This window comes from the organism of the source record quoted next, unplaced genomic scaffold (genome assembly GCF_019419815.1).
Source record: "Pyrus x bretschneideri cultivar Hongxiangsu unplaced genomic scaffold, Pyrus_bretschneideri_v1 Contig51, whole genome shotgun sequence".
Lineage (NCBI taxonomy): Eukaryota > Viridiplantae > Streptophyta > Magnoliopsida > Rosales > Rosaceae > Pyrus > Pyrus x bretschneideri.
In genome coordinates, this window is record NW_025999789.1 from 1013212 (window position 1) to 1040181 (window position 26970).

The 26970-nt window shown below is 38.5% G+C and overlaps 5 protein-coding genes across 6 annotated transcripts; 2 read left to right on the forward strand and 3 right to left on the reverse strand.

The window, feature by feature from the left end:
• Window positions 1-504: 504 nt before the first annotated feature.
• LOC103940971 (zinc finger CCCH domain-containing protein 14-like) lies at window positions 505-4128 on the reverse strand. Its single transcript, XM_009351146.3, has 3 exons — window positions 3897-4128; window positions 2775-2835; window positions 505-1586 (listed from the first exon to the last, which is right to left on the reverse strand). The coding sequence occupies exons 1-3, from the start codon at window positions 3982-3984 to the stop codon at window positions 827-829; spliced, it is 909 nt and encodes a 302-aa protein (XP_009349421.1). The 5' UTR covers window positions 3985-4128; the 3' UTR covers window positions 505-826.
• A 3643-nt stretch (window positions 4129-7771) lies between these two features.
• LOC103954071 (AP2/ERF and B3 domain-containing transcription factor At1g51120) lies at window positions 7772-8833 on the forward strand. The gene has a single exon (XM_009365878.1). The coding sequence runs from the start codon at window positions 7772-7774 to the stop codon at window positions 8831-8833; it is 1062 nt and encodes a 353-aa protein (XP_009364153.1).
• Window positions 8834-9422: 589 nt separating this feature from the next.
• LOC103954070 (protein NRT1/ PTR FAMILY 7.1-like) lies at window positions 9423-13064 on the reverse strand. 2 transcript variants are annotated; one of them, XM_048570116.1, is made up of 6 exons: window positions 12887-13064; window positions 11978-12100; window positions 11723-11858; window positions 11355-11572; window positions 10698-11257; window positions 9423-10502 (listed from the first exon to the last, which is right to left on the reverse strand). In XM_048570116.1, exons 3-6 carry the CDS (start codon window positions 11856-11858, stop codon window positions 9551-9553), a joined length of 1866 nt encoding a protein of 621 aa, XP_048426073.1. In that variant the 5' UTR covers window positions 11978-12100; window positions 12887-13064; the 3' UTR covers window positions 9423-9550. The 2 variants fall into 2 exon arrangements, with proteins under 2 accessions (XP_048426073.1, XP_009364152.1); XM_009365877.2 differs by lacking the exon at window positions 12887-13064 and having other exon boundaries at window positions 11978-12792.
• A 1367-nt stretch (window positions 13065-14431) lies between these two features.
• Window positions 14432-18192, forward strand: LOC103953997 (enoyl-[acyl-carrier-protein] reductase [NADH], chloroplastic). Its single transcript, XM_048570025.1, has 13 exons — window positions 14432-14637; window positions 15175-15488; window positions 16028-16137; window positions 16232-16287; window positions 16376-16460; window positions 16546-16593; window positions 16746-16820; window positions 16891-17002; window positions 17085-17136; window positions 17223-17274; window positions 17366-17423; window positions 17545-17643; window positions 17732-18192. The coding sequence occupies exons 2-13, from the start codon at window positions 15212-15214 to the stop codon at window positions 17884-17886; spliced, it is 1179 nt and encodes a 392-aa protein (XP_048425982.1). The 5' UTR covers window positions 14432-14637; window positions 15175-15211; the 3' UTR covers window positions 17887-18192.
• Window positions 18193-18476: 284 nt separating this feature from the next.
• LOC103940969 (non-structural maintenance of chromosomes element 4 homolog A) lies at window positions 18477-21038 on the reverse strand. Its single transcript, XM_009351144.3, has 7 exons — window positions 20575-21038; window positions 20393-20473; window positions 19902-20139; window positions 19696-19786; window positions 19355-19571; window positions 19146-19237; window positions 18477-18990 (listed from the first exon to the last, which is right to left on the reverse strand). Exons 1-7 carry the CDS (start codon window positions 20774-20776, stop codon window positions 18742-18744), a joined length of 1170 nt encoding a protein of 389 aa, XP_009349419.1. The 5' UTR covers window positions 20777-21038; the 3' UTR covers window positions 18477-18741.
• Between the last annotated feature and the right edge of the window lie 5932 nt (window positions 21039-26970).

The window sequence follows — 26970 nt, forward strand, 5'->3', positions numbered from 1 at the left end:
AATACTATTAATGCGATCCACTTTAGGGATTTGTTATTAACGAAAGGAAGTCATCACGCACTCAATCCACCCTTAATATTTTTGCTACAAGAGTGCACAACGAATTCTTTAGAGTGCCAATACAGCTCCCTTGTGTTATTTCATTTTCTTTTCTTTCTTTGTTTTATATTTATTTGTGCAACAATAGTAGGGATTAGCGATTTTAGTTAATCCGCACAATGAGTCATAAATTAGTATTGAAATCATGATTTAAAGAAGAAAACCCTAAAACCTCCTAATTTCTAGTTGACATACACCACCAAACAACTTTATTGGGCCTAAAAGATTTAGTTGACAAGTACAGGGTCTTTTGCCCCAATCTTATCATCTTTTCTATATTCAACAAAGAAAAATATTACAGTTTGAAAGGTGTAGGAAAATATTTTCTTGTGAATTCGGCGAGTCATTTTTGCAGGTGCAACAATATTCTTAAAAAAAATTTGAAATAATAACCCCAAACAGATGTGAGCACAAAATCAACATCTCATTTTCCTTTAATTTGATAAAACAAAATGAACACATTCAAGCAGCCAGGATCAGCATTTGCCACTGCAGATGCTAACCGGCAGCCTGTACTTATCACTATTCACTAGATTAGTTCAACCAAGAGATCTCGACTTGACTCCGAAAGACAGGTGGAAAAACTACTAAATTTTCCGAATATTAAACCCTAGAAAACTAAGGAAACTGCATTGTTGGAAAAATTTAACAAACACAAAATTAATGCTGTAATAAGTGTATCCTACGACAGAACGGTAAGAGAACACGAAAGAGGTATTGAAAGAAATTACATTGCCGACCTGCGCAACTCTTCTTGTCCATGTGCAAAGTGGCACCTATCCCCAAAGGTGCACGTACCTTTAGTAAAGTTCTCACAAAGCTTAGTCTTGAAGTTGCTTGCCGGAGATGAGGCTGATATAGCAGGGTTCCTCATGTTGTGAGCTCCAGCACCTGAACTCACGTTCCCAATAAGCTCACGAACCATGGCACTGGCGTCTTTAATCTGGTCCAAGGTTCCCTCAAGCTCAATGTTCCTCAGCTTATGATCTGTTTCATGCTCTCTTATAGAAAGCTTCGCTCCAGTCACGCGACAAATTTGCTTTGAGTGCACACCGTTTTTCCCAATTATGGCTCCAGCAAGTGAAGCGTCAACACTGATCTTAGCTGTGGCTGTGGCCCCAAAACTTGCTACAGCTCCATGTGCTGGTGGGGGAGGCTCCATCCGACCTCCCATCCTGCCTGAAAATCCTCCCCCTGCACGAGGATCTTCATAGGATTGAGCAGTGGGCCTACCAAGCTCCCACTCACCATGTGCAAAATGGCATTTATCCCCAAACTTGCAACCTTCAACTGTGTTGTACTTGTTACACAACCGTGTCTTGACAGTTGGAGGAGAAGAACCATCTGGAAATGATGGTGGGGCTGCTGAATTTCTAGGAGGAGGAGGATGAGTTGGGTTGCTACCAGTCATCTGAGACACCGCTTTGATGCCACCAGGAACATAATGCAAGAAGTGACATCCCTCACCAAAAGGGCACCCAGAAGTGCTGCATATAAATAAAACAAAAATTCCTGAGCCCAAATATGACAGACAGAAAATGTCACAGAATCCTGAAACTATATATCAGAAATGGGCCAAAGAGAAAATATCATACATAAGCTCAGTTGAAGAAAGGTTGTGTTATGGAACATATAGGAAAACAAAAAACACGAAACTTAAAATAGATTCTTCACCAGAATCACTGCCCAACGGGCTAAAAACATATGGTTTCTTAGAAATGTATCAAGATCCTAGAAGTTGTGAAACTAAATGGAATTTTTAAGCTTAGTCAACTATATTTCAGGCAATCATGTTTCATTAGCAATGGAATAGCTTTCTTCCAAAAGATGATGCGAGGCCAATCTTCTATTATCCAACTAGATCACTACCACCCTTACCTGATAATAAAATGAAAATAATAACATACTAACACTGCATATGGTTCACTATCATAAAGGACTATCACAGCTCTTAAGAGTTAAGTCTGAGGTTGGAAACGTACATAATTCGCAATAAGGCTCTGTTTACAATATAAAAATGCCACCATGACTTAGACCTCACCCAATACAAAAATTGAAAGAGAACCAGGAACTTTTTGAAAACGATCAATGAAGTCACAATTGAAAAAGAAGTTACATATCCCCCTGAGTTTGCACAAGGAGTCCCAGACAGTTTCGAAAGAAAACATGCCTTGACCTCATCGCGCTAATAATTCTTAATTCATTTTACTTTTTGCATAGTTTGAACATAAAGAAACCGTTTCAAAACTTTGCGACCAGTCCTGTAGCTTCAGTCACTTTGATTTCAAAAGCAAGAAAGAAAGATAACTTTGATTTCAAAAGCAAGAAAGAAAGATAACCATGATATGAAGGACAACTTCTGCATCCCATATAACCATGATAAACTAGATAGAATCCGGCAAGTACTTAATCAAGCTGTTGTCATTCAACAATATCTGTTCAGTCTTTGTTATAGAATCCAGTAAGTACTTAATCGAACTGTTGTCATTCAACGATATCTGTTCAGTCTTTGTTATCATGATTAGAACAGATGATTCAACCTGTATCAAAGCTTTGATGGCCCATTTCATTAGTCCAAATTACTAGCAAAAATTGAAGAACAAACTTTTTCTTAAACTTGTCAATATGCATGATTACATTTAGGCTATTCATTTTAGATAAGTTAAGATTAGAACCTGAAAAACTTTGTGCATGGCTTCGATTTGCTTCCTATACCAGGTTGAAAGGACTCCATTTCTGTTGCAGAACATTAATTAATTTCCCTCAGTTACACTTACAGTGGATTATTAATCTTCAAAACCTTAACAATGTATTATTCATCACCATGTTGCCATTTTTAGCAGAAAAAAAATATGTATAAAACACCAATTTCATTGCAGAATCAAAGTAGTGTAAGATCAAACCCCATTATACGGACTAATAAAAACAGACCTCTAAACCCTGTACTTTTTAAACCAACAAAGAGGAAACAAAAAGATAGTTTAAAATTATGGTTTTCAATCTATTAACTTTGAATCAAAACGTTGATGCTTCGATTCTCAGAGGATTCTTCATCTCCTTCTCTCCTCGTCAGTCATTAGCAAATAATATTTAAAACAGCGGATTCCATCTTTGACTTGAATAACATCACCAAAATGCAATAACAGATAGCTCAAGTAAAACCAAAACCAAGAGGGCAAAATGCAAGTGGCTTACAACTTGAGAGAAAATTCCATAATTTTAACATGTTGTCTTAAGGGTGTCTTTTACACAAATCATACTACAACTAAAGTCCTGCTTTGAAAAACGAAGATAATAGATACCACAAAGACTCATAACTAACTTTCAATTACATTTCACCCAACAAGCAAACAATTTTCTTGAAGACATTAAAGATCACAATCTTTTGAAGAAACAGTATGATCATCAGTTGGGTAACCCAATATGAATGCCCACATGAGATAGCAACAAAGAGACCGCGCTCTTCGAATATCCCGTAAACTCAAATGAACTAAAATTCCAATATTTTCAAACTTGACAGCAAAATTCAATGTTCTTTAAATATTTTTTCTTCATTCTTAACAAGCTGGAAGCTTTCTTAACTTAATTTAACCACTTTATCCAACCTTCTGAACTATCGAAATCGACTACAAAAAAAAAAGCTAAATGCACGAAAGCAGAACAAGCACATCAAAGCACCAAACCCTAACTTCAATGCATACAACTTACATACATACGCATATGCATATCGACATGACACAAAAATATGGAAACACACGAACAAAAGATTGAAGCTTGAAAGCAATGGGAAGACGAACCTGGCTTGGATTTCTTGAAGCCGCCATTGCCATTAAAGTGCCCAGCTTCCGGCCTGCCTCTCTTCCGGCCACCTCCTCCGAACTCCATTACCGCTCACAGAGAGCCCGAAACCACGAGAAAGTTGTAGAAAACGGAACCCTAGGAGAGAGAAAGTTAGAGAGAGAAAGAGAGGGAGATTGAATTGAGCTGTCTAGGGTTCGCGAAAGAGGGGAAACGCGGACTCGAAATGGCAATTTAAATGCGGTTAATAATTTGCAAGTGTGTATATATATATTTTATTTTTTTTTGGCGATTTATCTTTGCAACGACTGTCTGTCTGTCATGTGTGAAACCGTCATAGATAGTCACGTGTGCCTCGTGTGACGTTATCATTTGATCATTGGTATCCGAATCTCCCAGGTGGGGCATAGTGCATCCAATTATTGGGCTTTTACCAATTTTGTAACGGGCTTTGCATTGAAACTATAGAGGGGCTCATAGGTTTGGGTTTGATTTAAACCTGGGCTGGGCCAGATTAATATACAAAATGAGGTGACTTATGACAGATTCTCTCTCTTCTCACCGTTAATTTACATGCAACATGTTGTAGGTAAATTAATATTCTTAGGACTTGTTTGGGATTGTTGTATTTTTTTTTTTTTTTAAATTGTTGCTGCTATGCTATGAGAATAAACAACTGTGAAAAAAGCAGGTAAGTGTTTGGTAAACTATAGTGCTAAAAGTGTTTTTAGCAAAAAATGATGGTGTAGGATTGTTAATATGAAAGTTCATTAATTGGTACTGTTCACCTACCCCCTAAAAAAAAAAAAGCATTTTCTTTTTTAGAAGTATGAGTAGAATTGTTTCTGCTTCCTGCCATTTTACACTCATGATTTTGAAAAAAAAAAAAAAATTCATTTACCAAACACAATTTTAACTTTAACTTTTTTTTAAAAAAAAAAAAAAAAAAATCCCTTAAAGTAATTGGGTGTTGGAGAATGTAGCGCTCACTCGATACAGATGATTGGATTGGAATCAGTAAATTACTTTTCAAAGTGTAGTAGAGGAATAAATGAAAATAATTAAGAGACCAAGACATTGGTTACTCAAGATGAAAACATGCCCATTCCAATTCTATCCATACCAAACGAGACCATCGCTCTCATCTTCTGCAAGATATAAGCTAGCTTATTCAAAAACTTATGCCAAATTCATCTTTCAGCTACTTAGGTCTAAACTCTTCTAATCACCACATCTTCTCGACATTCCATGATCGGAATTTCCATCTCAGACCCCTCAAGGTCAATTCCCTTGTAACCCCTTTGCAAAACACATAAATTATGAAATCGAAAGTCGTTAGGGCAGCAATTAGGAAGTAGAATCTGTCCACGTGACATGTTTTCAGATCATCGGGATCCAACCAGGGCTTTGGCCTTTAGCTGTGAATCTGTGATTCCCATCACCATTTTAACCAGCTTGCTGCTCACATAATTCCCAAGAGATATTGAAGCCATGCACAGTGAACTTCCAAAGCTTTTATCCTATCTCGGGCTTGACCATTGAAGAACTCCAGTTGACCAACATACATAAAAACTTCTGAAGCACCAACGATACTGCAGAATTTGCCAAAGTATGCTTAGAGTGCTTATCTTCTCACCAGCCGAACATGCTTGGGCCTTGCAATCTTTGTGACACCAGCTGCAATCATCGATAACATTCCAATTATTAGACCTATCCCATTCTTTTTACCTCAGATAAACCTTTAGGTATCGTTTGGTACGCAGGACGGGACGGAACAGAGTGGGACGAGGCGTTCCGTCCCACGTTTGGTGCGCCTAAAATGAGTGGAACGCGCTGTTCCACGGAACAGATTTTGGATGATTTTTTGTTCCACACCCCCACCCTGGAACGGGTTGTTCCATGTCTGTGGAACAGAAATTTCCAATATTTTTAGACAAAAATGCCCTTGGTCTTTTTCAAAATTTACAACTTCAAAATCAGTTAACAAACCCTAAAAACAAAATCTCTTCTTCTCAGCCGTTTCTCTTCACCTCTGCATCCCTTTCCCCTTCGCAACCTTCCTGCTCATCCGCCGCCAAACCCTAACCACAAAACCCGCCTCCACCGCCTCCGACTTCGTCCGCACCCTCTCCACCGCCGCCGCCGTCACCGAAACCTACGACGGCCCAGATGGAGTTTCAATGAAAGGGGTCAAAATTTCTGGCCGGCCTCTGTACCTGGACATGCAGGCCACGTCGCCGGTGGACCCCAGGGTCGTCGACGCCATGCTTCCTTACTACCTCACCCGGTACGGAAACCCCCACTCCCGGACCCACATGTACGGCTGGGAGTCCGACTCCGCCGTCGAGACCGCCCGCGCCCAGGTCGCCGACTTAATCGGCGCCTCCCCCAAAGAAATCGTCTTTACCTCCGGCGCCACCAAGTGCAACAACATCTCTGTCAAGGGCGTCATTGGTGGTAGGGTTTGGTGCGGCTTGCGAAATTGCGAAGAAGGAAATGGAGTATGATGAGAAGAGGGTAAGAGCGTTGCAGGATCGAATGTTGAAGGGAATCAGGAAGAACCTTGACATGGGTATTTTAGTCATTTTAATCTTTTGGTTCCGTTCCGTCCATGTGCTACCAAACGCAGGACAGAACAACCGTCTTATTCCATCCTGCGCGTACCAAACATAACACAGAACATCTGTTCCGTCCCGTTCCGTCCCGTCCCGTCCCGTCCCGTTCCGTCCCGTCCTGTCTCGTCTGCGTACCAAACGCTACCTTAGGGTTTCCCCTTAGTTTTCTGACTACGGCACGAGAAGTGAGGGATAAATTCCGGTGCAAATGAAACGAGAACGCTGCATATGTCAAAAGCAGACATGCTAGCAGCTAGGAGGTAAAAATCTCCAAAGTTGGATTTCATCACGCGTGGTTACAGTAGGCGGAATTTTAGAAGCTATAATCCCTATTTAGGGATATTTGTTTGTTGAGAATGAAAGCAATTATCACTGTGGCGTGTCTTATTCTTATATATTGCAAATTTACTCGACTGAAATCGAACACTCCTGTTAACTAAATGCAGATACTCGGGATCCTTTGTTAATGAAAGTGGAACAAACAGCTTGCGTTTGCAATCTGCATTTCACTTCTATTTTCTTATGTATCCCAGCTATACATATGAACAGCATCTGACACATCATCAGTTTTCTTCTATAATTAGCAGATAAATTGTGATTAACTACAACAACAACAAAAGTTTTTTTTCACTAAGTAAGGTCGGCTATATAAATTGTGATTAACTAATGAATTAAATTTTATTTTTTATCCAATTAATGACTTTATAATCGGAAACTTCGTGTGATAACTTATAACATCTCTCTGATGTTAGCCAGCTATCCCATATGTTCGATCCAACCCCCATAAGAAACACCTAGCTATCTACTTGTAACTTGTAATTAACCATATGCTTAACAAAATGGGTTATTTAGTTTGAGGCTGTGACACCTAATTAATTTTCCTAAATTAAGATAAAGCCGCTTCAATTCATTTTTTGTTCGATTAATCCTTGGCTTTTCACTCGAAAATTTGGTTTATCTTTTCTAGAATAATGTGCTTAATTTGGTTGTTACTTGCCTAATTCAGTTTAATATTTTGAACCCTCAGCCTTTCAAATATAAACCATGTTCATGCAACGGAAGCATATGCAAATCTCTGATTTCAGATTCTCTCCCTCAAAAACTCTCCCAAAGTTAACCATGTCTGCAACGTTAAAAGTTTCCTTCATCGTGCTTTTCTTGAATGCCATTGATCACTTTGCAGTTTTGTAATACTTGATCAATTAGTCTTCACATCCATGTCAATATTGTGCTTATCGTGTCCCTTGAGATCATTCACAATGGCAGAAGATGCATCAATCATGATCTCAAGTGCCCAAAGAAATGTGGGTTTGGAGACTTCAGATTCAAACGAAACCGATTTTGCGCTGCTACATCAGAATAAGCGCGCGAGGCACGACAATGATGTCTCATTTGCAAAGTTCAAAGGGGTTGTGCCACAACAAAATGGTCACTGGGGTGCACAAATATATGCAAACCACCAAAGAATTTGGCTTGGCACCTTCAAATCTGAGAAGGAAGCTGCCATGGCTTACGATAGTGCGGCAGTCAAGCTTCGAAATGGTAAAGATTTGCATAGAAATTTTCCTTGGACCAACTTCACCATTCAAGAGCCTGATTTCCAAAACCATTACACAACAGATGCAATAATAAAAATGATTAGGGATGGTTCCTATCCATCCAAATTTGATGCCTTTGTGAGGTCCCAAACACAATCTCGAATTGAGGAAATGAGCAAGGGCACCAACCCAATAAGAGTGCATGGCGATGGACAAGTTCTGTGTCGGCAACTCTTCCAAAAAGAACTTACTCCAAGTGATGTGGGTAAGCTCAATAGGCTTGTGATTCCAAAGAAATACGCAGTCGAGTATTTCCCTTGTATTTGTGAGAATGTGGAAGACAATGTGACTGAGGACATTGAGCTAGTTTTCTATGACAAGCTCATGAGGGTTTGGAAGTTTAGGTATTGCTATTGGAGGAGTAGCCAAAGCTTTGTGTTCACAAGGGGTTGGAATAGGTTTGTGAAGGAAAACAATTTGAAGGCAAATGATGTGATCACATTTTATGCATGTGAGAGTGATGGTCAAGTGATAAGAGAGGAAGATAGAGAAAGTACTACATTTTGGTTAATTGATGTAATGCACAGTGAAGGTGAAAGCAAGAGATTATGTTTGGTTGAGGAGGCCAATAAGTGTAAGGATTTGCAGGTAAAATTGGAACTAAATTTGGGCGAGTGTAGCAGCTACAAGTTTCAAAAAGGTGAAGGTAAATATAGTGAAGATCACAGGGCATCCATAGCCGAGGAAAAAGGAATTAGGCTATTTGGTGTGAATATTAATTAACTGTCTTGGAGAAGAAGATGATCATTTTATTAGGGTTTTTCTTTCCTCCAAATTATCCTTAATTTCTTGGGTCCTAATACTTTTGATTATTTTAGGCTGTCAACTCACCAATTTGGAATGTAAGTTTCATCACGATCCATCAAAAGTTTCATTGTTGCTATAGCTTGTGTGTGTGTATATATATTGTCCCAGCCAAGACCCCTACCTCTCTCTCTCTCTCGGTAATATATTACTCTCATCAATATATATACATGATGTTGCTTTCTGCTCCTACATAATGTCCATTTCTAATTCAAATCAAGTATACAAAGCCCACAAGAAAAAACATTTGATGGCATCAATCTTATTGTCATTAGTTTGAGTTGGACTCTAACCATTCTAGTATCCGACAAGCGATACTAGAGAAGGAGAATTCGAATACAGAACTTCAGGCCCATGGTAAACGTTTTTAAGCATAGAACTACAAGCACTTAGCACTTGTACCAAGTTGTTTTCGAAACACATTAATTGGAAAGCATTTTATGAAGCTTGACTACTAAATGTTCCAAAGTGTGACTCGATCTCGTGTTGAAATTGCTAGGGTTTAAAGTGAAAAAAGGAGAAGTCATCCTCTACTCTGCAATATCTTTATTTTAAAACTTCAGCTTACATTCAAACACAAAACAAGGGAAAGACTGCCACAAAAGAACATAAAATAAGGAACATAAAACTTAAGGTCTAAACTATGTTGAGCGCTGCCTCATCTTGTGATTTTTCCTGATTTGATGAACTTCCATGTTGAGTTTCCGTGATCTGAGTTCTCTGCTCAGAACCTTGGAGATCATTGCCCTTCTGATCTTCCATGATCTCAATCTCCTGCTCGGAGCCTTGGAGGTTGATGCCCTTATACCACTTAGCGCAAAACAAATAAACCACAAAATCCAAAGCTGTTAGAATTGCAATGAGGAAGTAGAATCTATCCAAATGACCTTCATTCAGATTATTTGGGATCCAACCAGGGTCTCCACCTCTAGCTGTAATATGCGTTACTATGTTAACTAGTAAGCTGCTCACATAGTTTCCGAGAGATATCGACGCCATGCACAATGAACTTCCAAAGCTTTTAATCCCATCCGGGGCTTGTCCATTGAAGAACTCTAGTTGTCCCACATACATAAAAACTTCTGAAGAACCAACAAGAACATATTGTGGGATTTGCCAAAATATGCTTAGTGAGCTTACCTTCTCACCTGGTGTAACACCTCTGAGCCTAGCAATTTCCGTGGCACCGGCCGCAACCATTGCCAACAATCCAATAATAAGCCCTACACCCATTCTTTGAAGCTCGGATAAGCCTTTTGGGTTCCCACTTAACCTTCCGGCTAAAGGCACAAGGAAATTGCGATAAAGTCCTGTGCAGATAAAGACACTGCATATGTCAAATACAGACATGCTGGCGGCCGGAAGGTGAAACTTTCCGATGTGGGATTCCATCACATCACCTTGCTCCACAAAAAGTGAAGCCATCTGTGTAAACACCACTGAGTAAATTATGGTGCAAAGCCAAACAGGTAGCATTTTTAGTACGCATTTCGCTTCCTCAACTTGAGTTACAGTACAAAGCCTCCATGGATTCGTTTCGTCTGCAGTTTGATCCTTCTCGGTTATTGTCGCTGCCTTGTCCAAAAACCTAACAAAAAGAACTTGAAATATTAGGAAACCAATAAAACTATTAAACCAGAGAGCTTCTATTACACTTAAGATGCCATCTTGCACTCCTGGCATGATAAAATAAAAAGGATAAAAGTGCAGGATGACATTGTTTAAGAGCTAACAACAGTAAACTTAATTAACTCATATACAGTTAAAGTGCAATATTACTTACAAAATCTCATTACTGTGGAGAATCTTTCTACTCCCTTTGATTGCAGATTTTGTTCCTTCCAGCTCATAAAGATTATCCGGGCTGGTTGGAGCAACACTCAATTTTCTAAAGGCAGCCACGAATACCTGAGCCACGCGTGGCAACGGGTTGCCACATGGTTTTATGTAGCGATACCCAGGTGATGCTGCCAAATATGACACTAGGGCTAAGATAGCAGATCCTAATGACACCAGAAACCCCAGAGTCCATAAACCTTTATCCTCATAGTAAACCAATATGGTGTTTGAGAAAAGACACCCAACGTTGAGTGCAAAGTAGAAGTAAGCAAAGAAAGCTGCTTTCGAAAATTGTTGTTTGGGATCACTCTCGTCGAATTGGTCTGCTCCAAATGTTGCAATAGTTGGTTGGTGGCCACCGTATCCAAGTGCTATTAGATATATTGATAGGTAAAAGAGAGCCACACCTACTTTGGATGTTGGCTGGCAGTAATTGCCTACACCACCGCAACCATGCGGATGGATCAGCCACAGCCAAGACGTCAAGGATAATAGCCCCAAGCCCTGATTAACGAACATTAAGTTTTGTTGTACATGTATCTTTGAAGAACAATTCAAAAAATTCACTAGGAAATCTCAAAAAGCTAAGTATATACTATACCAGAACAAGGATGACTTGAAAGATTGCGCAGGTTAAGTAACGACCCCAATAGGAGTCACTGAGGAATGCTCCAACTAGAGAGAACAAATAAACAGTTCCAGTCCATATGCTAACGTTGTTTGCCGCAGTGGCACTTTCTTGATCAAGAACTCTGATCAGAAACAAAACCAAGTTCACTCCTACACCAAAGAAAGCTAGTGTTGCTAGGCCTTGGTTCGCTGCACCGAATAAGACGTAACATGAATATAACTGAAGAAAAATGTATATCATTCTCCCTAATACTATTTGGAGAGATATGGCAAATTAATAATCTTGATTTGAAAAATCTATATATGCTAGGAAAAGTGAATATCATCGATGATGAGTACCTAGCAAGATAAGTGCAAGTTTCCATCCTCCTACTCTCTTTTTGACAGTGGGTTTGGACTCCTGAGTTATCTCATGGATGTTTGTATCCACAACTTCAGCTCCTTCAATGTCTCGGTTAGGGGCTTCGCTTATCATCTGCCGATTTTGTACGAGAGACTAAGTTAATTTTGTGCTACTAGTAACAAATTAACTTTAAGGCTACATTATTACACAATATATGATGAAGCTAGCTGAAATATGTTGGATATACCAACCTTTTACGAAACTTAATCACTGCTCTTGAAATTGTTGAGCCGGACTCCGGTGATGAGGAAGAGCGTGGACCGGTAATCACAAACAGCAATGTAGTAGGCCAGTTCACAAAAGTTGCCGGAAAACTAGAAAACACGAAAAACCCTTTTGTCATTTATGGTGGAAAATTGAACAAGAATATTTCACCCCAAACAATGGCCCTTTAGCTAATTAGTCCCTTCTTTCAACCCAAAATCTCAATCCAAACTACTCGAAAAACCTCGAAAACTCATAATCAGACTGAAACCCTAATGCAGCTTATATAGAGAGACTGTATAACAGAGAAAATATATCGATCGCAAGAGAAACAAAGAGAAAGTTCTTGATCAAAGAGAATCAAAAGACTCGAAGCTTTTGCATGTGATATGTGAGAGTGTAACAAATGACTTATATATTTGAAGGCTTGGTGATGACAAGTGCCGCATATTCAGGCTTCAGTTACGAATTTCCCTAGTAATATTCAGATGCTTTTATTTCTTATCTCTGACTAGTTTGAAGTTTCGGATCTTAGATTTTAGACCAAAAAATTAGGAGATTTATTATGCTTAATTTTTTTATTAATTAAGTTCATGAACAAGTACAGGTTCATTACGACTCAGCTTCTGTTTAGTATAACAAAAAGAGAATTTTCACAACTATAAATTCTAAACCACAAAATGATTGTGAAATCCCCAACATTTCGGTGGCACCCTAACTCTTCTATTCCACATATTCTTCTCTTCCTCCTTAAAAAAAATATATATATTTATTTACCAAAACTTAAGAAAAATATATTAAAAAAAAAACCTATAAAAGTTAAGAAATAGAGGAGAAAATAAATTTTAATTTATGCTTTTTTTTCTTGTTAATTGATTTCACGAAGGAAACAGTACCTCAATACCATTCTCTTCAAGGGAACTGATAGAATTTAAAGCTTAGGACCACCGGACCAAAATGTATCAAGCTTATCTGAGTTATCTCTGATGCTCCGTACCTAGCTCTGGCTGGCTGGTGTATAGCAATATATATATAATGTGAAGTTTTGAGCTTTTGAGAGATGCATTCCAAGAAGATCACCAAAAGAAAGAGAAAAAGGAGGATTTTGATTTGGGTTGTTTACAGGTGTACAGCAATTATACACACACACACACACACAGAGGTTGGAGATTCCAAATTGGCCACAAACTGCATTAATTACAGACAATTCTAGTCGTGTCTGGATTGCATGGAAGTCCGGAACAATTTACTATACGTTGCTGATCACCTTTTCATCGTGTCCAGATGGAACATGTGAAACTCCAACATATGGACATAGAGTTGGTTGGCCTTTGAATGACCAAAAACAAAACACGATAAGGAAATTTGTTGGGCATCTTAGTTGTTGTGATTTCGATTTCTTACATTTTACTTAACAGGAATGAGAGCGATAAAAAATTAGAGAACTTAGAAATAGATGAAGTAAGGAAAGAGATTGAGTGAACTAACCCTCTTAGCTGATATGATTTATGATTTTCAGGTATTTGGTTTTCGGTTATAAAATAACAACATTTCTATTGTGCAAACTCTTTTTTAATCGGCAATAAAATTGATTAAATTGGAAGAACTAGGATTAAAATGTTTAATGTAACTAATCACTATACGTAACATAATTATCACAAAAAGTATTACAAGTCTTCAAAAATTTGTGACAGTTTTTTCTTAGAAAATTGAAAAAAAAAACAATTCATTGCAGAAGCAAGGCCCGATTATACATTTTCTTTTATATATAAAGATGTTCGGGTGGAAATTGGACTAAATAATATGTGTCAATCATAATTACGTACCGAACTCGTTATGCATGAAAGTCGAACTTGAGATCTCATTATCAAAAAAACAGTAATACTACTAAAGCATAGTGCTAGTGGCTAATCAATTTTACAATTAGATACACAAACTCCAATCAATTAGACAGATAAGAAACACTTAGAGATCCTAGTCCTACAAATAGGACCTAGGAAGTCATCTAGATGGACCAATTGCAGGGCAAGGAACGTGCCACCAAAATCATCACGCAGCGTTCCAACAACCAAAAATCGACCAAATCAAAATGCACCGACCATTGATTATGCTAATTTTTTTGTAATTTACGTAACGATTGTCTTCATTTAACAAATGTTTAAAAGGGAAAATAAATTTACACACCTGTTTTTTCTTTTTGCACGCTCCTATACCAACTTATGCTTGTTGATTTTTCTTTGATATGCTTTATCGAAAAATAAAGAGAGAATGTGTAAGCGGCAAAAATGGGGTTATGACAATTCATTTCTCTGAAAAGTGAAAAGTTCAAAGACCAATTTGTGAAGAAAGAAAATTGGAGATCAAAGTGGAAAACCCATTAAAGCTCAAGGGCCACATTTACAATTAACTCCTTTTCTGGTCTCTTTGACAATTGACACCACCGACTTCCTCTTCGCTCGAGGGTTCTCACTTCTCACCCTCACTGAGAAGCATATCATAGATGTCAGCGCCTCTCTCTCTCTCTAACGAGCAAAGCTGATAAGAACGAATCTTTCCAAATTCCAACTCCCCTTTCTCTTTCCCAATTAAAAAATACACAGCTTTTGCTGTTTGCGCTCTCCACATTGGCGCTCCCAATTGCACAAAGGTAAGAAATTTATGCTGCATTCATCTTTTCAAATTGTTACTGGTATTGCTGTTGGGGCTGCTGGTTCAGATCAATTATTTGGGTGCTGAGGTTTTTGTCAAATGTAGTTGAAGTTTGGAAAATTTTCCCCCTCAGATGTGAGATGATGGTGTTGAAATTTACTGGGGTTTAAGGTGGAGAAGGGTTTTACTATTCTGGTTTTATGATTTTTTTTTTTTTACCCAAAGTTTCTGGATTTAGCTTCAATGGCGGATATATGCGTCTATATTTTCTGGGTTCAGCTTAATTTAGGCAAATTTATGGGATTTCCTTCATGGGTTGGGAGTTCCCGCAAAAGGGTTTTGTTTATCTTAGTGTAAAAATATAAGTATTTGGTGGAAATGCTGGATAAAAGTCGAAAATCAATGTTGTTTGCTCCAAATCAGGATAAAAGAGAATTCCTTTATAATGTACGAAAGTATTGTGTTCTCGAGAACCTATTGTTACTTTACTTTCGCGGTTTTATGGATGTTAATTATGGTTTAGTGTAATGTGTAGATCTCTGTTCTCCTTCGTGAGATTGCATTTATCGGAGATGGCAACAACTGCTGCTTCCAGCCTGCAAATGGCAACTGCCAGACCCTGCATTTCCTCTTCTCATAGAGCTTTCGGGTTGAGCACTGCAATGCTTAATGGCAATTTTAAGGTGGCTTCATGGACTAAACTCTCGTGTGCATGCCACATATCATCTGTACAATCTTTCCAGAGGTGCTTTACTTCATCATCTATGAAATTGGATAAGTTTGTTACAAAGGCAATGGCTGGGGTTAGTGACAACAAACCTGTCTCGGGGTTACCAATCAATTTGAAAGGTTAATATTCTTTCTAGCTATCTGATTCTACACGCTTGCTCAGTATTTATTTGTTTTGAGTTAATTTCTTCCTCTTCACTAGTGTTTTCTTGTTGTCGAAGCTCATATTGGTGATTTCTCTCTTGTAATTCACTTTTATGTCATACTTTGTGGTAATGGACTTTTTCCAAATGAAAAATGTTTTGCAATAAAGAAAGCGGAAAGTTAGTACCTACTTATCATAAAGAAGCTTTTGGTTCCCTACTGAGATAATTACTCTTGATTCGGAATCTCGGATGCATCCACTTGGAATAGCTGACTGTAGCTATAGCCAGTGTACTTGGAGGAATAACATTACTCTCAAGATGATGTATTAGATTTTGTTTAGCTACATTTAACCGGTGATGGTTTATATGCAGAAAATTTTCCTTTAATTGTTAGCTTTTAGATTGTTTCTCATCTGGAATATTGCATATATTCCCAGGTCCATATGCCAATTAAATACTTGTGTTTTGGTGAGCAAATACCTTTCCAACTAAATATGGATGTGCTTTGTGCAGGAAAGAGGGCATTTATTGCCGGTGTAGCTGATGATAATGGGTATGGTTGGGCAATCGCAAAATCTCTAGCTGCTGCAGGTGCTGAAATTCTTGTGGGAACATGGGTGCCTGTAAGTTGATTGGCCCGATCGCTAGGACTTTATATCTTCCTTTATCTTCTACATTTTGGATATGTTTTACTGACTATGATGAGTCTATGTGCAGGCTTTGAACATTTTTGAGTCCAGCCTGCGACGTGGAAAGTTTGATGAATCACGCGTGTAAGATGTTTAATCTGGTTTTAATCCTGTTAGCTGGTAAAATTGACGAATAGTTTCCAAGTTTCTAACAAGATATTTAATACCACAGATTACCAGATGGTTCTTTGATGGAGATTACCAAAGTATATCCCCTAGATGCTGTGTTTGACAACCCTGAGGATGTCCCCGAGGAGGTAAGGAGATAAATATATAGTTAATATTAATGAAAAATAAAATTGGATTCATATACTTAATGTTTTTGGGCGTAATTTCATGCAGATCAAAACAAATAAGCGCTACGCAGGATCCAGTAATTGGACTGTCCAGGTATAAATTAAATTTCATATTTGCTTCTAAATGTTTGTAGAAAAAAATTTACGTGCATGTTGGAGCTTGTGACCAGTTCTCAGCTTAATGTACACATCAGAGACTTTTTTAAACGACATGTTTTTTCTTGAATCTGGCGTTTATGTTTGCAGGAAGCTGCTGAATGTGTGAAAAATGATTTTGGCAGCATTGACGTTCTTGTGCACTCGCTTGCAAACGGACCAGAGGTACAGTAGTAACCATAATAGAATTTCTATTCTCTATCTTCTGACACGTACTAAGTTATCTCGTTAATAGGTTGTTAAACCTCTATTGGAGACATCCAGAAAAGGATATCTCGCCGCTATTTCTGCATCGAGTTATTCCTATGTTTCTTTACTCAAGCATTTCCTCCCAATAATTAATCCAGGCAAGCTTCCATGTCACCTATCCACTATTTTTTTTCTTTTACTTGTGTTTTACTCAAATTAAGATAATCTTTTTGGTTACAGGCGGTTCTTCAATTTCTCTTACATATATTGCTTCCGAGCGGATCATTCCCGGGTATCTTTTCTAGGCATATCACCGTTTGTATGGAGTTACATTTCCTAATATTTTACGATGATGGATTCTTAAATTATCTTTTGCAGATATGGTGGAGGTATGAGCTCTGCAAAAGCTGCTCTTGAGAGTGATACTCGAGTGAGTTTTTCTTCCATGCACTTGCACATATAATTTATCCCACTTTCATATCCTTCCAAGAAGTGTTATGACATGACTTGGCATTACTCAGGTGCTCGCTTTTGAAGCGGGAAGAAAAAAGGGAATTAGAGTCAACACAATATCTGCTGGTACCATACATTTCTTTTGGATTACATTAATACTGGAATGCATTTGGATCAACGACGTTTGTCTACATACACTGTTAAGATGACCAATTTAAGCTTCAAGTTCTGTTTCTATTAACTTCAGGTCCACTAAGAAGCCGTGCTGCAAAAGCGATTGGATTCATCGATATGATGATCGACTACTCATCAGCCAACGCACCTCTAGAAAAAGAACTATCTGCAGGTAATTTGCCGGTCTCCTCTTTGTTTTGTTGTACCTTTTCGTTTTTTCCATGGTTATAGATACTGAAGTCTCAAATCTCGTTGAACAGAGGAGGTAGGAAACACAGCTGCTTTCTTGGCATCACCTTTGGCCTCTGCCATTACAGGCGGTGTTATATACGTAGACAATGGTTTGAATGCAATGGGTGTCGGAGTTGACAGCCCAATTTTTGAGAACCTCAACATTCCGAAGGCTCAGCACTGAGGATGGTTAGGCTGGCTGGCCGAGCGGTAATCCCAAGTGACGCATCGTACCGTGGGCTACTAAATGCAGTTAGCTTGTGCTACCCTTCCTCGAGTCGCTGAATCACCGATGTCGTGGCCAACGGCCCGATTTTGGCATGAGAGAAATTTTACCATAGGGACGTTAACAGTTAACAAAAACCTTGATTTGATACGTGTTTAGCTTAAAATTGTGTTTGATACTGGTTTACGCTTGTTAGTACTTGTCTATAAATCGAACCCGCTTTTGGTATTTGAGCAGTTCAAATTCATGGGGTTTTGTACTACATATGCAATTGTGTAAATTTTTCAATACGCATGCACCACTTTATCTTTTAAGAGCGATAATCTACATTGAGCATGTGCCACTAGGGATAGGCACAATACACGGATAAACACGTGCATATGGCACGATCTTGTTATTCATGCTTGTAAGACTCACAACGCAAGAACAACCAAGATTACCACACTTGGTTATTCATACTTGTAAGACTTGCAACGCAAGAACAACCAAGATCACCGCAAGATCACCGCGCACGCGCATGCACAATTGATTCCATCACTCTTTTCTTCTGTCGAAATGTTACGGAACATATTATACAAGAAGCCATACATTCCTACAATCCGAATGTAGCGGAATGTCAACACTGATAATTGATCACACAGCAGTGTGAAAACCTAACTTAATTAGTGCAACTGCACGACAGATTTCTAAATCGAATTCTAATCTTCCTATCCAAAATATACAATATTGGACACAAACAGATATTCAGCATGTAACTGAACAAAATAATCCTGCATAAAACTGGCAGTGATCGGGGCAAAATCTATTTCTGAATTAAAGCTTGCGCTTAGACCTGCGAAAGACGTTAGATCCAGTAGCATCATCATTTTCAGGGGATTCTTCTACAATAGATTCTTCCTGCACAACACGACCACGGTTTCTGGAGAGTTTTCGAATCGGGGTTGTGGGTAAGGCTGTTTGGGAATCGTATGCTGCTTGTTCCTCTTGAGAGGCAGGTATGGTGTTTGCGGGTGATCTATGAGGCATCAGCTCCTCACCAACAGGCAAACTATCCATCATTACCTGCAAAGCAAGAAAGTATGTCTTTTAAGGACACAAGATAGAGCATGAAAAGGATGTAAATACGAGAGTAGTACACAAAATACAAGACCCGAGAGAAGGCCACTGATAGTTATAATATGACAAGATGATTTCAACTTCCGATCACTATGACATACCTTCCAGTCCTTGTAATCAAATCGGAACACAAAATGGTGGTAAGTCACCTTCCGTGATGCCACATCCTCAGCAGAAGGAGCATTCCTAGGTGCTGAAAAAAGAGAAAGAATGACTGAATAAGCCAAATGCATAGAAATTAAAACACAAATGTAAACTAGAGAATGGTTATTTCACTCCGGCCATCTTTGCTTTGTTATATTCTACTTACAAACAGTATGAAAACCATTTGCATCCACAGATAATTCAACCCGGCCATCTTTGACTAAGAACGACAGAGCAAATAAGTTCTCCACCGTCTGCGCAAAAGAGTTTCTGTTTAATATCAAAGCTTCAAGTCGAACCCGCTTTTTCCTTCTTAGAATGTCAAATATCGTTGACATGTTCTTGTCAGTATCAGTTTTCTCTTCCGTCTGAGTATCATCTATCTGTTCCATGGCATAAACCACAAAGGAGTAATATCATCAGAAACACCCATACAACCTGAAGGAGACGTTCCTAAAACAAATGAAAATCAAAACTATATCAGCTGTACAACCATTTGAGCTTTACCTCATCAGGCCGATCCGTTGTGGTAGGCTTTACACGTTTACTGCGAACCACTGCCTTCCTTTGCTTCAACTCAGTACTCATGGGTCCAAGCCTAAGAGAAAAAAAGTAACATAACCATGAGTGAACTAGAATTTCTTGTATAATCAATGTGACAACACACAAAAATTCTTATACAACTGGGCAATCATTGGAAACAAGTAACTCACATAGTGCAACACCCATGAGCATTCTTGAAAATGGGCAAAACAGCCAACCCAATTTCCTTCCAATTAACTGAGACAGGGTCATCCCCTCCTCTCGGTTGGCTAAAATCATTAAGCAAAGCAGTAACAAAGTCGGACGGGCTAATTCCGGCACTGGACTGTGACTTAACAGAGGTCCACAATGTGTTAGTTATGTCCAGCAGTGCCTCTGCATCTGCTACTTGTTCCCTTGGCTTCTGAACTGAAAAATGCCCAAATGGGCAATCCAAATTTTATCATCAGAAACCAAAATTATAGCACAAAAAATACAGAAAATTCATTTCTTTTTTTTCTTCACAATATAGTCAATCTTCTCAGTAATCAGCAATACAAAAAAATGGAAAATAATAAAAATAAAATAAAGTAATAATTTTTCTTATAAGGAACATATATTTTAAAGATATTCAAAATTCAAAATTTGGAATTCTCAGAAAATTAAACATAAAATAAAATACCTTGCTCATGCAATTTCTCGACTTCATTGATGAGAAGTCCGAACTTCTCCGAATCCGGGCACATCAAATCATCCCTTTTCTCTGCAAATAAATAAATAAATTTCAAAAGTATTAAAATTTAAAAATTCAAAATTAATTACATTCAGAATAATTTGTATTTGCGATAAGCTCAAATTGTATACCACTGATGAGGTTCTTGACGGCGAGGTAGTCGGACCGGAGCGCCCGCCGCCGAACGGCGTCCTGCTCACTCGGGCGAGACGACTCGTCATCCACTCGGTCGCCGGCGTTGACCTTCTCGCGCTTCACGGCTCTGAGCTGCGCGGCATCGTCAACGCCTCGGGTTCGACTCGCGATCCGTTCGCGCTTCGCTGACTTCGGCATCGCGCCGGAATCCACGGAGAATCGAACGGATTTCGACGCTCTGAGAAAAACCCTAAATTTGAAGGGTCGGTTGAGAGAGAGAGAGAGAGAGAGAGAGAGAGAGAGAGAGAAAGAGGGGCTTTGGAAATTTTTGAAAAAGATTAGGGAAGGAAAGTGCGAACAGTAAATTGAAATGATGTTGAGTTGCTTTTGAAAACGGGAATTTTTGGGAACAGTTTTTAAAAAGGCGGTGGTGCCTTTCCCGCTCCACTCTCAATTCTCAAATGCTGATTTCGATTTCGTTTTTGAGTTTGGGATTTATATGAGTATTAGGACACTACAATACAATAAATCACTACAATACTTTAACATAGTTTAACCATGCATATTGTAATTGATGATAAAATTGAAAAATGGATGTGTATTAAAAATACATTTTAACCCCCATGTAACCAATATTTTGCTTTTCTGTTTAAATGCCACTTCCTTCTCTTAGCCTTATCGTATCTAAAATAACCAAACTTCATTAGATACGAGCATGGCACACACAAAGTCTGAGTGAAATTTTTTTATTTTTGTTTTTGAAGTAGAAGGGCAAAGGAAGAGAGTGATAGAAAATGTGAGAGTAGGGAGAGAATTTTATTTTTTTTAGTTTTTAATTAGAGATATATTAGACTTACATGTAGGTGAGGCTTAAAAAAAAAAAAACCAAATTTTGGTTGTGTAGAATTACATTTTTGCCCATATTTCTTATTCATGTACATTTTTTGCCCATATTTTAATTGATAATAAGTGTTTTATAATATGTAGTTTAGATAATTTATTTTTTGTATATGCTAAAGACAAACGTATAATTTGTACAATATTAATTTTTCATTTTTTTTAAACATTGTTAAGAGCCTAGGAAAAAAAATACTAACAATGTCTCAAGGTCGAGAAATCCAAGCAATATAAATCACCAAGAATTACCAAGTATTATAAATTTTACTTAAAAAAAAAGTACTTATTAAGGAAGCAATATAATTATGATATTGTAGTAGCATCCATGTGACAGCCCGTCCCGGGAATTTTAAAAACGTACGCGTGAAAAGACGGTTTTGCCCCTAGTGCATTTTCTTTACGTTTTGTGTTATGTTTGGGCCTTGTTGGCATGCTTTGAGCCACACACACCTTCCCACACACCACAACCTTTCCTCCCTATTCCTGCACCCTGTCCCGAGCCCCATTCCATTTCCATTTCCTTTGAAACGTACGGACACACCCACACACCCATCAAACCTTCACAGATCGAAGAATCCAAGTATATATTCAGACTCGTGAGGCTTGTAGGAGTCCAACCATACCCATTTCAGGTATGAATACCTTCGTTTTCACGTCGAATACACAATGTCCGATTTGAGGTACTGTTCATGCACACGTGATTTCTCACGTTTTAGGGAATTTCAAGCTTGTAGGTAGCTTGGTGAGGTCTCTAGGAGGCTCGGGGTGGTTCGTTTGATGGTTTTGGACGTCGGGATCACTAGTTTCGAAGTTGGCCGGAGTTAGGTTGATTTTTCAAGTGAGATTTTGTGGTTTTTAGCACTTAAAAGTGGTATGATTGTGTTCCTCTAGTTTTAAGCTTCATTTTGGTACCAATTTTGTGAAATTTGGATGAAAAATGAAGAAGATATCAACGTTTGAAAAATTCCCAGTTTTCCGGCACCGGCGATAGCGCCGGAGGCTCGCCGGAGAAGACGACGGAATATTCCGTCAAGTCTGACGGAATATTTCTGACGCCGTTGACGGTTACCGTTAGGAATAACGGAATATTCCTAACGGCGTCAGTTGATGCCGTCAGCGTGCCAGGCACGTGCCTGTGCGTGGCCGGCGCGTGTGGCCGTGCCTTGGCCGGCGCGTGGGGGCGCGTGCGGCGGTGAAAAATTATTTTAAAAATATGGGGATGTTCCTGAGGTTGAGTAGATCACGTTGGTGTATTCATACACCCCATTTGAGCAATGAATGAGAAGTTATTTCTAAGGTTTGGTTATGTACTTTAAAACTAACGTTTTTATAGTTGTTTCGCATATAGGTGAGACGTATCCCGAGGACGAGAGTGGTCACTCGAGGCAGGGGGGCTATGACCCTTCCACTTACCAGTGAGTGGGCTTTTGGTTTTCCGTATATACCTATATACTTATATTTTCCCAGAAATTGGTTTGAATTGTTATTTGCCATATGCCATGCATTATATTACCGTTGTTTATGCATCGTTGGTTGCATTATTAGGCGTATATATATATATATATATATATATATATATATATATGCATATTTGGGTGCTGTGGACGCACAGGTAAGTACCAGGTAAGTGTTATTCATGTTACTTCCAGTAGTGATTTGAGACGCTTAGAGAGCTCATAACCTGCACCCCCGGTGTTAGTGCTCCTGCCCAGAGTAGGGCACAGTCCTTCACGTGATGTTCACCTCCCGCACCACACGCTCAGCTTGGATCCAAGTTAGGTGCACAGTCATGTCGTACAGACCACTTTAGGTGGTTCCGACTCATAGGTGACCCGCGATCATTCGCCCAGCCTTCACGTGATCGTAGCACTTGAGCGTAGATATGTGTTACACCCAGGCCTGTCATACAGACCACCTTAGGTGGTTCCGACTCGTGTGCAGGTCCAGTTAGTGAGATTGAGATTTGAGCTCTAGATTCAGCCGTACAGGTCACGTTAGGTGACTCCGGCTGCCAGATTATATGTTATTGATATGATTTATGCCTGAGCACTTGCATTTCATTTTAAGGTTTTGGCATGGCATATTCTTGGGCATGATTGGTATATGTATATATATATATATATATATATTCTATTTTCTGGAAAGTATACAGGTTTTACGGCGAGGGGTTAGAATATATTTATTTGAATTGGTTTTCGAAAAGCTTTGTTTTTTCCCACTCACACTTTTGTTTTGCACCCCTCCAGGTTCTAGTTGCTAGCAAGTTTGGTGGATTCCCAGAGGACTTTTTCGGCTTATCTGACAGACGACCACCAGTGTAGGGCCACCTTCGGGTGTGCTTTTGTTGTATTGTTTCCTTTTGGACTGCATTAGGCGTTCTTACTCTGAACTTAGGTTTTACACTCATTGCACCTGTTTTATTACTTTGTGTAACACTAGTTTTTAATTTTTCGTACTATTTACATTACTATTTTATTAGCTTCGCATTGTGCACATGGTTACGTCACTTCCACGTGACGGCCAGCATGCCCTGATCTCGATCGGGGTGTGTCAATCCAATTAATGTAGTTGGACTATTGTGGATATGAAAATGATCAATTTAGTAATATGTAATAAATTTCAAATAACTGTATACAACGAATCATTAGAAAATTCTGACATTTGTTAACCATGCATAAGGAAAACTTTGACACCTGTCAACCATGCATAAGGTAATGCAAAGTAAAATGAAAAGTGTGTGAATGGATAAGATTACAGGCTAATTACTATAATACCCTTAATATTGTCGTAAATTAATACTAGTTTACTAAATTACCCTTAATTTGCAATTGGATTACGATAGTACTATTATTTTTTCAATATTCAAGGAAAGGTTGCGATTCTAATGTGTGACAGCCCGTCCTGGATTTTTCGTACCGTAGGGATAAAATGACGGATTTGCCTCTAGTGTTTTTGTTTCGTTGTGTGGTCGTTTTGGGGTTTTGGTTGGCTAATTTTGGACCACACTCACACCCACGCTCATTCTCATCATTTCCCTACCCCGTATCCCTGTCTCTCTCTCCCTTTCCTTTCTTCCTTGTACGAACAAGGTCAAACCCTTCGAAAACTTGGAGATCGTGGTGGAGACTTATACCTTTGTGTTCGTGAGCTTCATACGAGTTCAACTATACCCATTTTAGGTAAGGACACCTTCGTTTTCACGTCGAACCCGAGATGTTCAAATCGGGGTACTGTTCATGCACACGTAAATTCATGTGTTTTTGGGAATTTTAGGGTTCTAGGAAGCTTGGTGAGGTCCTTAGGAGGCTCAGCGTGGTTCGTTTGAAGGTTTTGGACGTCGGGATCGTGAGTTGCAGGTTTGGGCGGATTTGGTGAAGTTTTTTCAGCGAGATTCCGTTGGTTTTAGTGCTTGAAAGTGGTAAGGTTTTGTTCCTTTAGTTGTAAGCTTCATTTTGGTACCAATTTCGTGACGACCAACATGCCCTGACTTCGGTCAAGGTGTGTCATAATGACTACCTTAAACAAATTTGGGTTTGAGAGTCGAGAAGAACTGAGAGAAAGAGACTAACAACAATATGTGTAGGCCCCCCGTTTCCTCATATTTTTAGACCCACCTAGCGCTGCTGATTGCATGGACCCACCCGCCCCATTTTGAGTTTAAAAATTATGACCCCAGCTGAATTGCATGGACCCACCCCGGACCCGTGGGTCCAGGTCCCATTTGCCCGCTCCTAGTTTGTAATACTAAAATAGAAACTTATGTGTATTATTGGTATTATTTTTAAGCAATTAAATTATAAACATTGGTTCATGCTTACGTTTATTTTTAATTTTATCAAAAGGCAATCATTTTCATAATTCAACCTTAAAGTGACATCAGACAATACAGAAGTATAAATACATGAATGGTGCATCAACAACACCTATCACGTAAGAAACTTAATTGAAAACTTTACGTAGGGATCCTTACAGCAAAAAATAACACAACACAATATCAACATTGTAGTTAACAGAAAATCAAATCCCTAACTTGAGATAACTTCTAATGAAGTTTAAATATTAATTATTGCTAACTAAAACTTCATTTATATAGGAGTTCCTTCGTAAACCTAGTTAGAATCTTGTTCTAGGCTATATTTGGCATCCGCTAACTTCCAAAATCTCGAGGTTTCATTCATGTTCTCATCATTATACCATAATCTTCAAGATTTGTCATTTATGATCATCATTCCAAAATCATTGCAAATTGTCGTTTTCGATCACTGTTCCAAAATCTCTAGGATATGTCGTTATCTACATTCATCTTTGCCAAATCTTGTTCTTAATAGCCGTTTACATACCATGACGTATTAGCTCTCTTGATTATTGGCGCTATGCAAGTTCAGTGAAGTTATAAATGATCTAACTTTCCAACATTTATGCCAAACCCTTCTTAATTATCTTAGCCGGTACCTTAGTCGTACACCAAATCATAGCTGACCATCCAGGGCCGACCCTTAAGGTAGCCCCAGTAGGAGCCTGCCTAGGGCCCCCACTTCGGAAAGGCCCCCAATTTTTTTTTTTATATATACTACAATTAAATACAAAAAAACTAAAAAATATCATAATTTATTTGTTGGTGTAGTGGAAATGTTCAGCACTTTTTTTTTTTTTTTTTGGGGCCTTGAGTTCGAAACATGGAACTACCTTTTCAGTCACTAGTTTTTTCTTCTTTTTCAAATTTACGCTCAATCCATATGTCCAACTCCCAATTTACTCAAGTCCCATTGCTATCTTTTTTTTCTTTCAACTTTCCATACTCTCCATTTCTATCAAATTTTTAAATCAACTATCATATGGTCTTGAAGATTGTACTTTAAGGTCATCAAAACTATGAATTTATATGTTGCTTTTCAATAAATTTTTATTCAATGGATTATTTTAATATTCGATTCGTTAGTGTGATGTTGATTTTAGAAAAAAAACAAAGAGAAACAATTGACGTTGTTGAAGTTATTATACTTGTCAATCAAGTTTTATTGTTCTTCACTCTCAATCTTAGACTCTTGACTGCAAACATTTAGTACATTTGCGTCTAAATACATGAGACGTGTAATATTTGTATATTTATCTTCTTTTGAGTTTTGATATTAATTTTAATGATATTTAACATGGAAATAGAATTTTTTTTATGTAATTAGTGAATTCCTTTTATACATATCAATATATGATCATAGAATATTGGGGCCCCAATTTGAAGGTTCGTCTAGGGCCCCCAGATTCTCTAGGTCGGCCCTGCAACCATCTTACGTTTTCTTTGTCCAACATCAATTTAACCGTGACCTCAAAAATCGCAATTGAGATTATCGATTGGGTTGTTTTATACACACCCCACAATGTTATGAATCCACTCCACATCCAAAAAATTCCTCAAAAATTCCAACTTTGTCCCTCATATTTCTGAAGCCACCCCACCCCACCCCAAAAACAAAATGAAACACCAAAAATATCCAGGA

Bases quoted from the DNA above. Each gene is read 5' to 3' on its own strand.
- LOC103954071 (XM_009365878.1), top strand. From the start codon at position 7,772: ATGGCAGAAGATGCATCAATCATGATCTCAAGTGCCCAAAGAAATGTG.
- LOC103953997 (XM_048570025.1), top strand. From the start codon at position 15,212: ATGGCAACAACTGCTGCTTCCAGCCTGCAAATGGCAACTGCCAGACCC. The intron at 16,821-16,890 runs GTACAGTAGTAA...TCTCGTTAATAG, and splicing joins CGCTTGCAAACGGACCAGAG to GTTGTTAAACCTCTATTGGA. The intron at 17,003-17,084 runs GCAAGCTTCCAT...TTTTGGTTACAG, and splicing joins CCTCCCAATAATTAATCCAG to GCGGTTCTTCAATTTCTCTT.
- LOC103940971 (XM_009351146.3), bottom strand. From the start codon at position 3,984: ATGGAGTTCGGAGGAGGTGGCCGGAAGAGAGGCAGGCCGGAAGCTGGG. The intron at 2,836-3,896 runs GTTCGTCTTCCC...GTTCTGCAACAG, and splicing joins CTTCAAGAAATCCAAGCCAG to AAATGGAGTCCTTTCAACCT. The intron at 1,587-2,774 runs GTTCTAATCTTA...ATTTATATGCAG, and splicing joins CCATGCACAAAGTTTTTCAG to CACTTCTGGGTGCCCTTTTG.
- LOC103940969 (XM_009351144.3), bottom strand. From the start codon at position 20,776: ATGCCGAAGTCAGCGAAGCGCGAACGGATCGCGAGTCGAACCCGAGGC. The intron at 20,140-20,392 runs GTATTTTATTTT...GGCATTTTTCAG, and splicing joins CGAGAAATTGCATGAGCAAG to TTCAGAAGCCAAGGGAACAA. The intron at 19,787-19,901 runs GTGAGTTACTTG...TTTTTCTCTTAG, and splicing joins GCTCATGGGTGTTGCACTAT to GCTTGGACCCATGAGTACTG.
- LOC103954070 (XM_048570116.1), bottom strand. From the start codon at position 11,858: ATGATAAGCGAAGCCCCTAACCGAGACATTGAAGGAGCTGAAGTTGTG. The intron at 11,573-11,722 runs GTACTCATCATC...TATTCGGTGCAG, and splicing joins ACTTGCACTTATCTTGCTAG to CGAACCAAGGCCTAGCAACA. The intron at 11,258-11,354 runs GTATAGTATATA...TTCGTTAATCAG, and splicing joins TTCAAGTCATCCTTGTTCTG to GGCTTGGGGCTATTATCCTT.